Source organism: Anthonomus grandis, chromosome 4, assembly GCF_022605725.1.
Source record: "Anthonomus grandis grandis chromosome 4, icAntGran1.3, whole genome shotgun sequence".
Taxonomy (NCBI): Eukaryota; Metazoa; Arthropoda; class Insecta; order Coleoptera; family Curculionidae; genus Anthonomus; species Anthonomus grandis.
This window is the reverse complement of record NC_065549.1, coordinates 10,620,329-10,636,032: the sequence shown is the minus strand read 5'-3', so window position 1 is coordinate 10,636,032 and position 15,704 is coordinate 10,620,329. Positions and strand designations below refer to the sequence as shown.

Here is a 15,704-nt window from a genome sequence, read left to right as displayed (position 1 = left end):
CTTTGAATATTTTCAGTTGGCAGCTAGTGTCAGCTGATTTCTGTCATTTCTGTTAGAAAAAAAGGGAAGAAAATCAAAAAATTTGTTTGTTTTTCCATTTTTAAACCTTTTTCATAATACCTCCCATTAGATTTGATAAGAAAAATATTTGTACTTTACTCTTAAGGACCTACACCTGTAAACCATTTTAAGTTTAGAAACCAGCTGGGCTGTTGTACATTTTGACTGTTCAAAATTTAGGTTAGTACAAACTTTCACTAAACTAAACTTGCCAAATTTTCATAAATTATTCGCTGGCCTATATTTAGGCGAAATGGGGCGGCACCACGTACCCCTTTCCACCAATATAACTCCACTCTTGCAGGTAGTACCCTAAAATGTCATATCATAAACACAGGGGTGTCAGGGGTCGAGGGAAGCTGTACATGCCCCACAATGATCAAAAAGATTTCCCTTCAAATCACAAGAGTTATTCGAACCATAATAGTGATAGGAAGAGAAATTTTCAAACCATATCCAAGCATGACAATAATTGTTGCCGAGATATTAGGATTAATCTTAAGTTGAGCGAGGAAGAAATGAGCTTTTTTGAGGATTTAAATAAATTGTTTCAAATGTGTAAGTAGTTAATTTAACTCATAGTATAATTTAATTTCATAGTTTAATGAGCAGCAAAAGATTTATATTTTATTTAAAAGTTAATCTTAGTTGTTTTTAGTATTCTATGGTTCCATTCAGTGTACTCTTTATTCTTACCATGCCTTTTTATATTTCATTATTAGAGTATATAACTCTTTTGCAAAATGGCAATTGAGAACAAAATGCTAAATTTTGACCCCTTTTTGGCAAAGTACAGGACACAATCACAAATGTTTTATTTATTTTATCACTCAGCAAAAATCTAATTACAGATATCCACTTAAATAATGTTAAATTAGGTCTGTCTATATCTCATTAATGCACTTTTCCAATTATAGAAATTCTAATCACAAAACACTCTTACAGTATGAAAATAAGCAAATTTATTGCAATACCAAATGACCCTATCTTGACAAAAGGCTTTCATACTGTTTTTAGAGACTTAGTTAGGCCTGTCAAAGTTCAGCCAAGTGAAGAAATCAATTAGGAAACTAAAAGATAAAATGAAGCCCAATCAGTTAATAACAATTGAAAATTAGATGTTACATCTTCAGTATAAAAGGCCACTTGAAAGTAGTTTTAGTTTAGTTTTAATCTTCTCCTGAAGATACATGTCAAGAATAAAATAAAGGGTTTTGGTAAGTGGTAAAACTGTTTTGTGATTTGGTTGTCACATCAAAGGTTCCAGCTATAGGACTAGAAATTTAAATGTCAAACTGTGGTGATCAAATAATTCATACATACTAAAAAATGCACCATCACCTGCACCTTTTTGAGCTAAAATCTTTTTTCTTCAGCTCTTTTTGTTAAAGTGTTGCTATAAATGTAGTTATATTGAAAATTGCGTGAATTGCTGGTACATTTGCTTAGATTTAAATTAAAGGAATTTGCTTCACACCAGGTCTCTGTATTTCAAGAGTCATTCTTAAGGGTTTCATAGTCTTCAATTGAATTAAATAAATAGTAGCACTTAAAATCATCCACAAAAGTTATACCTTCAGTGTTCCTAAGTTTAAAAACTATGCTATTTATGGCAACTGAGGACACAAGAGAGCCAAGATTGGATCACTTTGGAACCCCTGAAGAATACAACAGACTAATACCCTTTAAGTTTCATATATTGAAAATTAAATCTTAAATATGATTGAATCAACATTATACATATAGTTTCATATAATGTTTTAGTGAAAAAAAGTCCACAAGTGATATCGAAGCTGGATTTATTTTTCAATAATAGTCCAAATCCCTATGAACAGTTCCTAAAGCTTCTGTACAACTGTCAAGATTTTTATTGTGCAAAAAACAAGTCACTACCCATGTGCTTAATAGAGGAGTTCCGGAGATGGTCTACAAACTATAGAAATAAAATTGGGCACCTCTTGACCACTGAGTTAAAAATCGATGCATTCAAAGTGGTCACCAAACAAAGTTTACCATCAGTGACAAAACTTGTTTTTGAGATTTTCGAACTGGCTCAAGAAAGTGATATTTTTGTAGAGATTATTAAGTGTTTTATAGATAGGAAACTATATAAAGAGGTAAGTATAACATCTCTGTTTATTGATTTTAGTGTACTTTTTTTATATATTGCAGGCCTGCCAATATACTGCCATTTTAGGCCTGCATAATATGTTTTCCATTCAAGACTTCTTGGTTCCATTAATCATCCAAGATAAGCCTCAATGTGCAGATGATTTTTTACATGGTAGCAAAAGGCACCAGGCCGAACTTGTTGAATTTTTAGATGGGGTATTAAGTAATACATCAGTAAGGGAAACAATGGGGCACTATATTAAGTTTGTCGAGCAGTTTTATTGAAGGGACCTAACTAATAAGGACATTTTAGTGAAAAGGAAATACCAGATGCCAAATTTGACAAGATGCACAGCAAGTCCTGGAAAAAAATTATTGTCAGGCTGGTTAAGATGTTTAAACTGTCCAGTGATTTGACGCCGAATTTGAATCGGCGTAGGAATGAAGGCGCTTTACAGTTTTTGTTAAGAAAAAGATTTGTTGAGAATAGTTTTGGTAAGATTTAAATGTGGTTTTTTGCTTTGAGATTTAAAGTTTTGACTTTAGGGGATGAAAGTTGGAAAGAGATGGTCCAAGAGGCTGTAGGAGAAGAGGACAAACTTAAGATAGAGCTTATTGTTGGAGTGGCTCAGTATGGAGAATTTGCCGAGGCACTTAGATGGGCTCATTTTTACAACATTGATAGAAAAGACTGGCCTTATAATGTCAGAATGCTTGAGGAAAACAGGTTTGACAACAATTACACCTATTGTTTGCAAATTTCCATTTTTTATGGTCTTTTATTAGGTTACCCCATACAGAAACCTTTCAATTGCCTGCAGAAGACTGGGATGAACCTGCAGAAAACAAAATTCAATATCATCAGTACTCACGATCGCCTGATACGATAATTTTGGTGGATGAACCTCTCAGTTTTGAGAACTTCCTGGATTCTTTAGAGGTTTCTTTTTAATTTATAACTATGTCCCATATTGATTGCCATTGCAGGATATCTTCCTTACTATTAAAGATTTAATTTTGCTGTATTTCACAAACCTTTACTATTTTAGGAAGATATCCTGCAATTATAATAGTATAATAATTCTTCTGGGGTTTCAGGGTGTGGACGTGGTTGGAATAGACTGCGAGTGGAAACCGAGTTTCGGCGGTGGCCACAGCGAATTAGCCCTATTACAAATCGCTTCCAGAAAATCAGTCTTTGTGATCGATATCGTTAATTTGGGACACAAAATGCCTCATCTTTGGCTTGAACTGGGGAAATTTTTGTTCAACAATTGTGATATTTTAAAATTAGGTAATTACACTGTGACTTAATTAAGAAAATTAAGTTTTAGCTTATTTGAATTTTAGGTTTTGGCCTATCAAGTGATCTTCACATGATTAGGCAAGCGCTGCCTAATTTGAACTTGAACGCGAAACAAATAGGGTTTTTAGATTTGTGTATGTTGTGGAAACATGTGGAGAAATATCCGAAAATTGTGCTGCCTTATGAAGGTAACATATGAGATGTATATGTGTGTTATAATTTACTTTAAACGCAAATTTAAGTTAAAACTGGAGGGGCCAGCCTAAGTACTTTAGTACACCACTGTTTGGGACATCCCTTAGATAAATCTGAACAGTTTTCAAACTGGGAAAAACGGCCTTTAAGGCAGTCACAAATTGAGTATGCCGGACTGGATGCATACTGCCTCATAGAAGTAATTTAACTTATCTTTTATGGCCTTCATTAGTTATTTCTTGCAATTATTTAAGGTATATGACGTGCTAAAAAAATGCTTCGAGGACGCAAACTGTCCCTTCGACGACATCTGTTTCAATCTAATACAGCACGAGAAATCGCCAAAGAAAAAGGCGAAGAAGGGCAGGAATTTGAATAAAACAAAACGCGAAGAGAATATTACCGCACAACCCCCCAGTCCCCACGCGAAGCAAATAGAAGCACACGAATTGAAAATTGTATGTGACACAATGCTACAGGGTTTGGGAAAAAATCTGAGGAGATGTGGGGTGGACACTGCCATTTTAGAAAATAACCAGGACCATAAGGAATGTGTGAAGTATGCTATAGATGAGAAGAGATATATCGTGACCAGGGGTGCTAGTTTTACAATGGTAAGTTTCAATATTTTATATTTTTTCAATTTTAATATTTACACAATATGATAATATAAAAGCTTCACAAAAAATTATTACTTTTAGAGATTATAATACAATAAACATGGAAAATTTTATCAGTGATGAGTAACTCATTTAACTCATCTACCATATGTAGGATGTTAATGATAAAGTGCAATTTTTTAATGAGAATATATTATTTTATTTAAAGTAAATTTCCAGCAGAATTTCAATACAATACTACACGGAATTAAGAAACTACACAAAATACGCTATATTACGGGAAAATATATTTTTTTTAATGAGCTTTCAAATAAAAAAGGTAAAGACTTTTGGAGGATTGCAGAAAAACTACATTTAATTAGAGATTGCCACTTTTAAAACGATTTGCCAGAGACATTTCTAATTAAAAAGCACTTACTATTCTAACTAAAAAAAAACATACCAATTTTTTTTTTAAAACGCTTTCCCAGATAGTGCAAGTAGGGAAGCTATATACTTATATAGAAATAATATAATAAAATAATCAAGAATTAACTTTTAAACTTCTTGATGACTGTAATTTGTTTCCTTAGTAAAATCTAATGCCATAGGATTCGACGAGATTTCAATTAAGGATAATAAGCTATGTTTTTGCGAACGAATGTATCCTTTAACAAAAATATCCATATGTATGGAAAACGGCAATTCTTAATCCCATAGCAAAAAATTCCATGCCAAAAGAGTATCATCATTTTTCCTGAAATATTTGCTTATGTAATCACTATTCATTTGTACCATATCCTTTGTAAAAAAATGCGCTCTTTTTGATTCTGCAGTAAAAAATGGTGGTTTCCATTTAAAAAACATATTGATGACGTCATATCTTTTTTTTGAGTCACCCTGTATATTTAACTTCCATGTAGAAAAATTTAAATTTAAAAAAGAAAAAATTGATGGGTTCGAACATTTTTTTCAGAAACGATCCATTTTATTTTTATTGAATTTATCGGCTACTTCATCCGTAAAGTATGAAGTATATAACTATATAAGTATATGACTGTACAGGGTGGCCAAATAAGAATGCGAGGTACTGTATCTGGGAAACTATTCATCTTGCAGAAGCTTGCGATAAAAAAATTTATTACTAAAATGGCTAAGAGAATGACCTGGAAAATATTTTCAAGTTTCTGAAATGGCCGCTAGGGGGCGCAACTGCAATCTTGAATCTAGAAAACTGATGTTTCTGTAAATTTTGCTGAATTAACCTAACAAAAAAATAGCTGATTATTAAAGTAGAGACTAATCCGAACCTTTATTATTTGAATAGTTTTGCTGTATCTCTAAAAATAAAGTGGTGGGGGGTGTTCAAAAGTTGGCTTAAAACACACCCTGTATACTAAAAACGCCTTAGCCGATTTTATCAAACTTGGGCTAGTTGAAAAGAGCTATTATTAAGCTACGAATATTATTATATTTCATGTTTTTTTTAGTTTTACATCTCGCCGCTAGAGGGCTTTTTTCGACTTTCTGACACAAATGACTAATTTTCTCAAAAAACTTAAATGCGTTGATATGATTTTTTTTTCATAGAAAAATAGCTAAATGATGTCTAAATAATCTTGCGAAAACCGCAACTCGATATCTTGTTCCTAACCTAAAATATATGCCAAAGAATATTTTATACCCTTAAATTTTAATTTTTTTATACTAATTATTTTGGAACTTTTTAAAATTCACTACTTTTGAAAACAAAATTTACCATTTTTGAAAATATTACCTAATATCACTAAAAGCAAAAAGAGCTGCAGTAGCAAAAAGAGTTTATGCTGTTCGATATCCAAATCGAAGTCCTTGCGATATTAGATTTTTTCCCCGATTAGTGGCGAACTTACGAGCCAATGGTAGTTTTCGGCCTAGGTTTCAACGGCCAAGAATTAGAAGAAATGTGGACAATATTAACAGCGTACTGGGATATATTGTAGGAAATCCTCATGTTAGCACAAGAGCATTATCCCTTGAATTAGGCATATCAAGAACAACGATTCAAAATATTTTGAAGGACAATAGGTAAATTCTAATAGCCATCGCCATATATGGATTTATTTAAGTTCAGCTTTTTTTTTAATATATTTATAGAATGCACCCATATCATGTTAATTTACATCGGGCATTGGAAGAAGCAGACTTTGACCGTAGGTTGGACTATTGCCATTGGATATTAGGCATGATACGCGAGGACAGAGATTTTTTATTTCAAATTCTTTGGACCGATGAAGCCACATTTAATAGTGACGGTAGAGTCAACCTGCATAACATGCATTATTGGTCTGCAGAAAATCCGCATTGGTTGCGTGAAGTTCAGCACCAAGGGCACTGGAGTTTCAATGTGTGGTGTGGTATACTTGGAGGCAACATTATTGGACCATATTTTTTTGAGCAATCTCTAAATGGCAATGTTTTTTTCGACTTTCGAGATGTGCCTCTGGAAGTCCGGCAAAATTTGTTTTTGCAGTTGCATGGTTGTCCAGCACATTTTGCTAGGAATGTGCGAGAGCATATTAATAACATTTATCAACAGCGGTGGATTGGAAGAGGAAGCCTGTTTCCATGGCCTCCGCGATCCCCAGACTTAACCTGTCTTGATTTGTATTTATGGGGGCGGTTAAAGGACATTATATTTCAGACTCAGCCTACGACTAGAGAAGATATGAAAAACCGCATTCGTAATGCAATACATACCATATCGAGAGCCGAAATTGAAGCTGCAGTTCTATCTACCCATGAGAGGCTTCAGCAATGCATAGAGTGTGATGGTCAGCATTTCGAGCATTTACGGGGGCATTAAAACCCTTTCTTTTTAAAATCGGTCCTTTATAGGGCCACAACTTACATTATAAAAGAAATTCGAAATAAATTATTTTGTAGTTTTTATAAATATTAAGGGATTTCCATATAAAATTTTCTTTGGCCTAAATTTTAGGTCAGGATGAAGATATTAAGATGCGGTTTTCGCAAGCATATTTAGGCGTCATTAAGCTATTTTTTTGTATAAAAAAATTTATACCATTGCATTTAAGTTTTTGAGAAAATTAGTCATTTGTGTCAGAAAGCCGAAAAAAGCCCTCTAGCGGCGAGATGTAAAACTAAAAAAACATGAAATATAATAATATTCGTAGCTTAATAATAGCTCTTTTCAACTAGCCCAAGTTTGATAAAATCGGCTAAGGCGTTTTTAGTATACAGGGTGTGTTTTAAGCCAACTTTTGAACACCCCCCACCACTTTATTTTTAGAGATACAGCAAAACTATTCAAATAAAAAAGGTTCGGATTAGTCTCTACTTTAATAATCAGCTATTTTTTTGTTAGGTTAATTCAGCAAAATTTACAGAAACATCAGTTTTCTAGATTCAAGATTGCAGTTGCGCCCCCTAGCGGCCATTTTAGAAACTTGAAAATATTTTCCAGGTCATTCTCTTGGCCATTTTAGTAATAAATTTTTTTATCGCAAGCTTCTACGATGAATAGTTTCCCAGATACAGTACCTCGCATTCTTATTTGGCCACCCTGTATATAAAAATTAAAAAAAATAAAAATATCATCGGCGTATGATATAACGTGCTGGTATTTGTTCTTAGTTTAGTTAAAGAATTTATATAAGCAAAAAATAATAAGTACGATATCCTGTGTTTTACCAATCTTAACCGTCTGCATCCTATTGCTCAAGTAACTAGAAAATATGTTCAAGGCTATCCCTCGCACCCTATAATTATTTAAGACATTTAAAAGTGTTACATGAGGCACCGTATCAAACGCATTAGCGAGATCCAGCTAAACAGTTTATAGGTTCCTTTATCTAGACAGTTCGTTACGTTTTTGGTAAACTCCAATATTACATCAGTTGTACTCAGTTTCTCAAGAAAACCAAATTGATTTTCTGTATTTAATCTTTTTATTTTAACCTATATTTAAGTGGTTTTTCGAAAAATTATTTCGCTGATGGGTCTGTAATTACTCACAAGGTGTGGATGGCCAGATTTGAATATTGGGGTGATTATGGCTGTCTTAAAATAAGAAGTTTCAGATTTAATTTTAAATGCTAAATCAGCTAAATTTATAACGTATTTAAATGGTTCAAAAATTTCTCTATTATGATGAGCACAGTTAGGAACAGAATGTTCTCGATTAACTAAAAAAGAAAGTTCTTTCTGGTGATCAAATGGGACATGGCACTTACATGAGCTAATTGGAAACACTTTATTATTATTATTAGAAATTACTTATAGACAGTTTCTTGCGTAATATTATTTATACTTATGTAAAACTACATGGCATCTCTCAAATGTTATTTTCTTGTTAAATATAGACTTTTGACACCTTTTGAACAAAAATTTCCTTTTAAAGTTAGGTAATAATTAAACGTATCATGTTTAGCCGCAAATTACTCTAACCCGATGGTCTAAGCCAAATGCAAAATCACGAATCTATTTATGTAACCTCTAGAAAGTGGTCTCAGATGAACCATGGATGACAAGTATTCTGGCCTGGATGTTACTTAATAATGAATAAAATATTAAATACCATACGAATATATTGAAACATAAGCACGCGGTATATCTGAACGTAAAGGAAATAATGACAATTCTTGTAATAAACAGTGATCGCGCAGTAAAATATGGGATACTCTGAAACCCAATTATAGTGTGAACGCGATGCAACGAACTTGTAGTATTTAGAATCATTTAGCCATCAGAATCATTTAAGCTTATCAACAACTCAACTTGCTTTACAGTTAAACGGATACGTACCATCGGGCCACTGCTACAGAGTAAAATCAGATCAAGTGGACGAACAATTGCAAGAAGTGCTCGACTATTACAAAGTTATCGTAACAAAACAGCACGTTTTTAGCAGATGCATGGTAGGTTGACAAAACTCTATAGAGAAATATCAACCATTAGTTTAGTAGGAAATATATTTGAATTTAAGTTTCTCCGTTAATATTCAGGCTTGTAATGGCAACAGTTTCGCCAAAGTGCCCAAAGAAACGGTTCAGGCGCTGTACGAGAAGTCGGCAGCATCAAAGTACGGCCCCGATTTGGACGATGAAGGAGATGAGGCCACCGGGTTTACCAGCGATGAGGATTTTGACGACGTGGGTTATGGACTTGGGAAATCATCGGGGAGGCCGGATTATGGGAGCAGTAGGAAATGGGATCTGTGTGAGTGAAAATGATCCTTTTTTTAGTTAAACATATATAATCAGAATATAACTTTTGGCTTATTAACGATATTTTTGTCAGATATTATTTAAGGGGTTTACAAGATTTAATAGTTTTAGTAAGGTTTAAAATTATTCAATCTAGACTAAAATTAAAATCATTTTAAAAACATAAGATTCCTTAAGATCAATTTCCAAAGCTAAAAAGTTTTTTCTTTAAGGTCTTTTTGCAGTCTAATGTTTTTATTAATTTTTATATAAATGCTTTGATGATAGTTATTTAAAAATAGATAAGATGCAAAGTACATTTATTATAAGCACGTGATTCTTGTTTAAGAGTAAACGTTCTGTTGAAATGTTTTATACAAATCCCGCAGTTGTATGTTACCGTATTTACTATACATGATATCCCCACAGACTCTTTTGGAAAAAAGGACCTAAATTAAAAAAGTGACAACTTTGAAAGGAAATTAAAGATTAATCACAGTAAAATTACAAGTGATGTAATAATCTTGAAAGCATAGTTACAAACCTCAAAAAAAGTGCATACAAACATTACTGATAATTGTGGAATTAATGTCAACAACTACCAGATTCTGATCTGTCCTGATAAGGACAATAAGGAGTATTATTTTATTTGAAATTAGTGTTTTTTGGGTAAATTGGTCAATTTCTAAAGGAAACTATTTTCTAGCCAATGTTTCGAATTATATTTAATTCATTCTTCAGGGCTCGCAGTCGTAGTTCTCTTGTGTTAAATTAAAATAGCACACATTACAGGGATAAACACGTAGATATCACAAATTAAAACCAGTTATGTGCAAGAGGCAATACAATTAAAATATATTTATGATTCGAACAAACTGGTACAAACAGACAAGAGAGCTACGACTTCGAGCTCCGAAGATGAATTAAATTTAATTCGAAACATTAGCTAGAAACAAATAGTTTTCTTCAGAAATTGACCAATTTACCTACAAAACACCACTTCTAAGTTACAATCTTTGGTCGACAATTCACAAGAAGCTTCCAACGGTAATATCATTTTTATAATGTGTATTATAATCTAAAATTAAATCATGTTTACATTAAGATGGTAAAATACATATAAAGTCTGAATTTTAAGTAGAATACCAAAATTGATAATTAGGACATTTTTTAAGTACACAAATCACAATTATTTATATTTATTCTTAAAAGTGTTAAAAGGATAGAGAAACATTATAATTGTTACATTAGGTTTGTTACACAACCTCTTTGCATCCAGCACATAACTGGTCTTAGAACATTGAAAGGCTAAAATTAGCATTGCCGTGGAACTATGAGCAATTTGTTTGTTTGCAACATCTGATAGAATGATGCCAAATGCTTATGTAGAAATGGCAAAAAAAACTTTATACTATCATAAAAATTTGTCGCTTATTTTGACAGGCACAAAATAATACTATTCTCTTTAATAAAACATGAAGCATGTTTTTTTTTCATAAAATATGATAAGATACTCAGTTCACAAAAACACTCAAATTAGACTTTTTTCCCTTTTCAACCAAAAACTGAAGAAAGGCACAGAACTTCACAAATGTCAAATGTAAACACTAAGCCAGTTTGTCAAGATGACATCAGCTTTTGCCTGCGGAGTTGCCATTTCAAATTTCTTAGACGCGGTTTTAGGAATAAGAATGTTAATTTTTTTTTTGCTTTGAAGTTGTTATTTTTGCGCTTAAAATAAAATATATTTATTTCTACTTTTGATTTTTAATTCAAAATCTAACATCAATAAGTTAAATTAACATTATTATATGTGTTGATATATAGCTGAAAATTTCCTTTTTTGAAAATGCTTGTAAACTTAACAACAGAGAATCGATGAATATGTTTTTAAACAAAACGCCTCCTATTGCCCCTGTGCACATGTTGAACTCAAACAAAGTTGTTCACTAATTCTAGCCTTTCAATGTCCTAAGTAACTGGTTCTATGAAAACAACACTTAAATAGATGATGACTTAAATAGACGATGAAATTTTTTAGTTAAAATAATTTTTTAATTATATTAATTTTAAAAGACGCAAAGCGGAGCCAATCAATCGAGCCATTAATGAATTTACACAGAAAAAAAAAATCTCGCCGCCTTCTTCGCGATCCCAATGAAGGGATTTCCAATAAAATACATCTCTGGTCAGAGGTCAACTGAGAAATATCCAAATGCAACTTACAAGAGTAATATTTAAAAAACCTACTTTGCAACTTCTCAATATCTTGAATGTGAATATGATAATTAGGAGACCTCACTATACAGCTCATGTTCAATGATGTAGTAGTATCGGGCAATCGAGAAATCACATGAATCAACCTCTCCAACATTCATTCAGGTTCAAATAGATCTTCTCCAGAATTGCGCCAATTGGTCTTGTTTTTTGGTTTCTTTTTCATCAATTAATTTCACAGGATTGATTCTCTAACCTATCAATTTTAGGAATAACCTTACTCTTTTGTAATATGTCCTGTAAACCGGTTGGTTTTGCCAATGTATTTTTAATTTAACAGGACACGTGATCAGTAGCAATAGATAAAAAATGTCTAATGAACTTAACGAAATAAGTGAATTAAGTAAGTAAGAGTTGTTGGGACAGAACATATCGTGGACGTACAAGTAAAACCGTATAAGTCCATAAAAGTGAATTGTGAGAAAAATGGAAAAAAATATTTTAATTTGCCTGTAAAAGTTGTTTTTGAATATGTGATATTTTAAAGCTGTAGACATGATTTGTTAGCTTTTTTTTAATGATAATTTATCAGTAAAACACCTATATCATCTAAGTTTTTTTTTATTTTACGTTTTTTACATACAGGTTGGACTTACATTTTTTTTCTGATAAATTTATTTATTTTGTTGGACATAAGTGATTAATGGTAAATCATCGTCATCATCACTACTGTCTGATTCGACCAAGTGTTCTGGTGTTTGTTCAACATTTGTGGATGTTGGCAAAGAATTGTACCATCCATGGAATTCGGCCGGAATTATATTGTTATGGCACAATTTTAGAAGATCCTCTTTCTTCTTTTCAGTGATTGGCAGTTGCTTGCTGTATAATAGTTTTAAGACCTTCGAAAAAGTTGGGGTTTTCCCCCTTCCAAAAACATTAATATACTTATAAGGGTCAGAATGCATGTATTTAAATTCAATTATGCCTGGCTTGTCTTTTGAGTAACGTAATGATTTGATTAGTAACCAATTGACTGTGTTTTCTTCTGTGTCTTTACTCTTATTTCGAAGTATTTTTACAGGCAAAGCCTTTAGATCATAGAAGTCATTAAATTTTAATTCTTGGACATTGTATGGTTGACTTTTTTTGTTTTTATTTCTGTTTGATCTGGCGAGTCTAAAAATATTAAGCCAATCTTGAATTGTGTAAACCGGTACATATTTCTTTGCATGTTCAATTGAGCTATGCATGGAGTCCACCTCCATGTAGGAATGCCCACTTTCCATAAAATTATGTTGAATAACTTGAAGGTGCGTAACCTGCACTAAATAAAGCAGTAAAGCTGCAACATGTTGGTTGCGGTTCTGTCCTCTACATGTATCGGACCAGAGTGACACCCGATTTACATGCAGAGGCAGGTGTGTTAAGTATTCAAACAAACAAGTGCCTATTTCTGAACTTCCTCGTTTTCCGTTAATCTCAGTCCAGCAATAACAGTTGGCATCATTTAGACGGGCCGAGTTATAAATAGTAAGGTTGAAAACACATAGTTTTCTTGAGTAGTACATGGGGCCTACGTCGGAGCAGGGTATTTAAAGGACTAACTGCAAATCAAAAGTTGCTGAAATAAATGTCGGGTCGTTAAGACCGCATATTTTGTCCTTTTCTTTGGCAGAGTAGCAATCCCTTTTACGACTTTCATGTCTTTCAAATTTTTCAATATCGGTCTGACTCTCATCACCTGTCTTATGTTTTTCACAAGTTTGACAAAGGTCTTTTTTAGGGTGAAAAAAGGATACATTAAATTTGGAACCAAAATACCTTTTATACGTTATGAACGATACAGCTTCTTTTTTTTCTGTTTTACATATTCCTCATAAAGGTTGTACATCTTAGCTATTGATAATTTGCTGTCCAAGTATTCCTTTTTAGTTGACTTTCGGTAATAAAGTGAGGGTACGGTCGGAAAACTTTGAATGTGCCTTTCTACATCGGCAAGAAGTTCTGGCCTGGTTTTGTTCTTGGGTACCGATTTGCCACGTCTGTCTTCACCGACATAGACGCCAGAAGAGCCTTTATAACAAAATGCATTTTTTACAACATCAGCACTTATATTAAGAGTTTTCAAAAAAAATGCCTGACAAACTCTTAGTTTGTTTTTATCTTTTGTAAAATAGTACTGTTTAGAATTACTTCTAGGAGCCTTATTTCCATTTCTCTGTCTTCTTCTCTCTGGAGAAGAGCTTGTGACATTTGCAAGAATAAAATCTTTTTGCCGTGTAAAATTATTCATTCTCCAATACGTTAAACACAAAGTTTGCCTTTCCTCTTCTAAAAATTTTGTCTGACATTTAAAACAACACTTTTCACAGTTAATGGCTTGAGGTTTCTTGGCTGGCCGCTGTTTTTGTTAGTCACGTAATCAAGTCCCTCGCTTCTTCTTTTTTTCGCCACAGCTCTTTTCCACTTTTTAGGTTGACTTTCTTTCCATCTTTTAAGCTGTGTGTCATTTCCAAGCTCTACAAAAAAATAGAAGTAAGGCAATTAAGGCATTTTCTAATTTTTCTGTGACAACTAAACATCTCATTAAAGTCTGGATCTAGGATCGAGTCATCACTATCTTTAATTAAGGCTAAATCGTCTTCATTGAAGGAATGCTGAGACACGTGATTAACAGACGGTTCTGATACATTTAAATTTCCCACCTCAGACCCTCTTTCAATTTCTATATTTTTATCTAAAATTTAGAAAAAAACTTAAGTCCGTTAAGCTACTAGTACCACAAACAGGAAGAAAAACTTAAGTCCATTTACCTACGAATACCACAAACAGAAAAAAAACTGAAGTCCCTACACAGTTTAAAACTAGCGAATAAAAATCTAATAAAAATGAAACAGATAATAATTTGCTGTAACTGTAAAATGCATTTTAACTCTAAATATCCAAAATTTAAGAAGTTCTATCTACTTACCTTTCGGTGTAGCATCGCGCTGTTCCCCAATCCTTTCATAAAACCTGTACACGTTAGAGCCTATTATTCTATTATAACTAATAGAGTTTTCATCACTACTACTTCTCTGGTTTAGTGTATTATTACACGCCATAAACACAAGTTTTTTCCCTCTGGAAGACATACTGACCAACCGCCACAAATAACAAAATAATGTAAACTGCCGGCAAATAAAATAACACAAGTACGCGTAAATATTTACTTAAATGGACTTACAGGTTTTTTCCTGTTTAAACTTGTCTCATGCTCCTAATAAAAATCGCTTAAGTGCACATAACTGATTTTTTTTGTTCAAAATTAAAATATTTTGGACTTAGGCAAATACATGTGGCCTATATCTTTTAAAGTATGGGGAAAATGGACTTAAATGATTGTTGACTTGATGAGAAATCATCGCGCGGACTTAGTGGTACGAAAAACTCAAGTTCGTCAAAAAGTGGACTTAAAGGGATTTGCTTGTACGACCACGATATATTATTATAGTTTTAATTTCAATTTAAGAGATGTTATAATTGCAACAAAATGTATTCGATTCGAAATGCATTCGATTCTCCCCACACTAGTTGACATTTAAAACCGTACTGAGGTTCTTTCCCAAATATGTTGTTACTTATGGCATAGATAATTTATTAGTACTGACGTAAATAATGTTTTCTTTTAGATACCGATGAACGAATTGACATAGGATTATGCCAAACACGTTTGGGCGCTCAAATAGGGATCAGACAGGTGCCTCCGGCAGTGATCAACTCCTACGATTTCTTTTATATTTGCGAGGAATGTGGTAAAGTTTACTATGACGGCTCCCATTTCGAACGGGTACTACAGGGAAAGCTCCAAGGGATCGTGCATTAAAATACATTAAGGATTCTTTTATAAGTAAACTTTTTAATTGTTGAGTTGGTATTTTATTATTAAACTTTTTTGAGAGTTTTGCGAGTTTCTTTCTGCCAATATCAATAATATGATTAATTTGTATTTAGGGATATATTTAC

At 32.9% G+C, this 15,704-nt stretch overlaps 1 protein-coding gene across 1 annotated transcript; it reads left to right on the top strand.

The window, feature by feature from the left end:
* Positions 1-61: 61 nt before the first annotated feature.
* Positions 62-15,641, top strand: LOC126735752 (exonuclease mut-7 homolog). The gene is made up of 14 exons (XM_050439843.1): positions 62-240; positions 365-618; positions 1,825-2,177; positions 2,233-2,435; positions 2,486-2,667; positions 2,719-2,899; positions 2,959-3,112; positions 3,271-3,466; positions 3,523-3,666; positions 3,721-3,872; positions 3,928-4,287; positions 9,063-9,191; positions 9,279-9,492; positions 15,371-15,641. Exons 2-14 carry the CDS (start codon positions 378-380, stop codon positions 15,562-15,564), a joined length of 2,703 nt encoding a protein of 900 aa, XP_050295800.1. The 5' UTR covers positions 62-240; positions 365-377; the 3' UTR covers positions 15,565-15,641.
* The last annotated feature ends 63 nt before the right edge of the window (positions 15,642-15,704 follow it).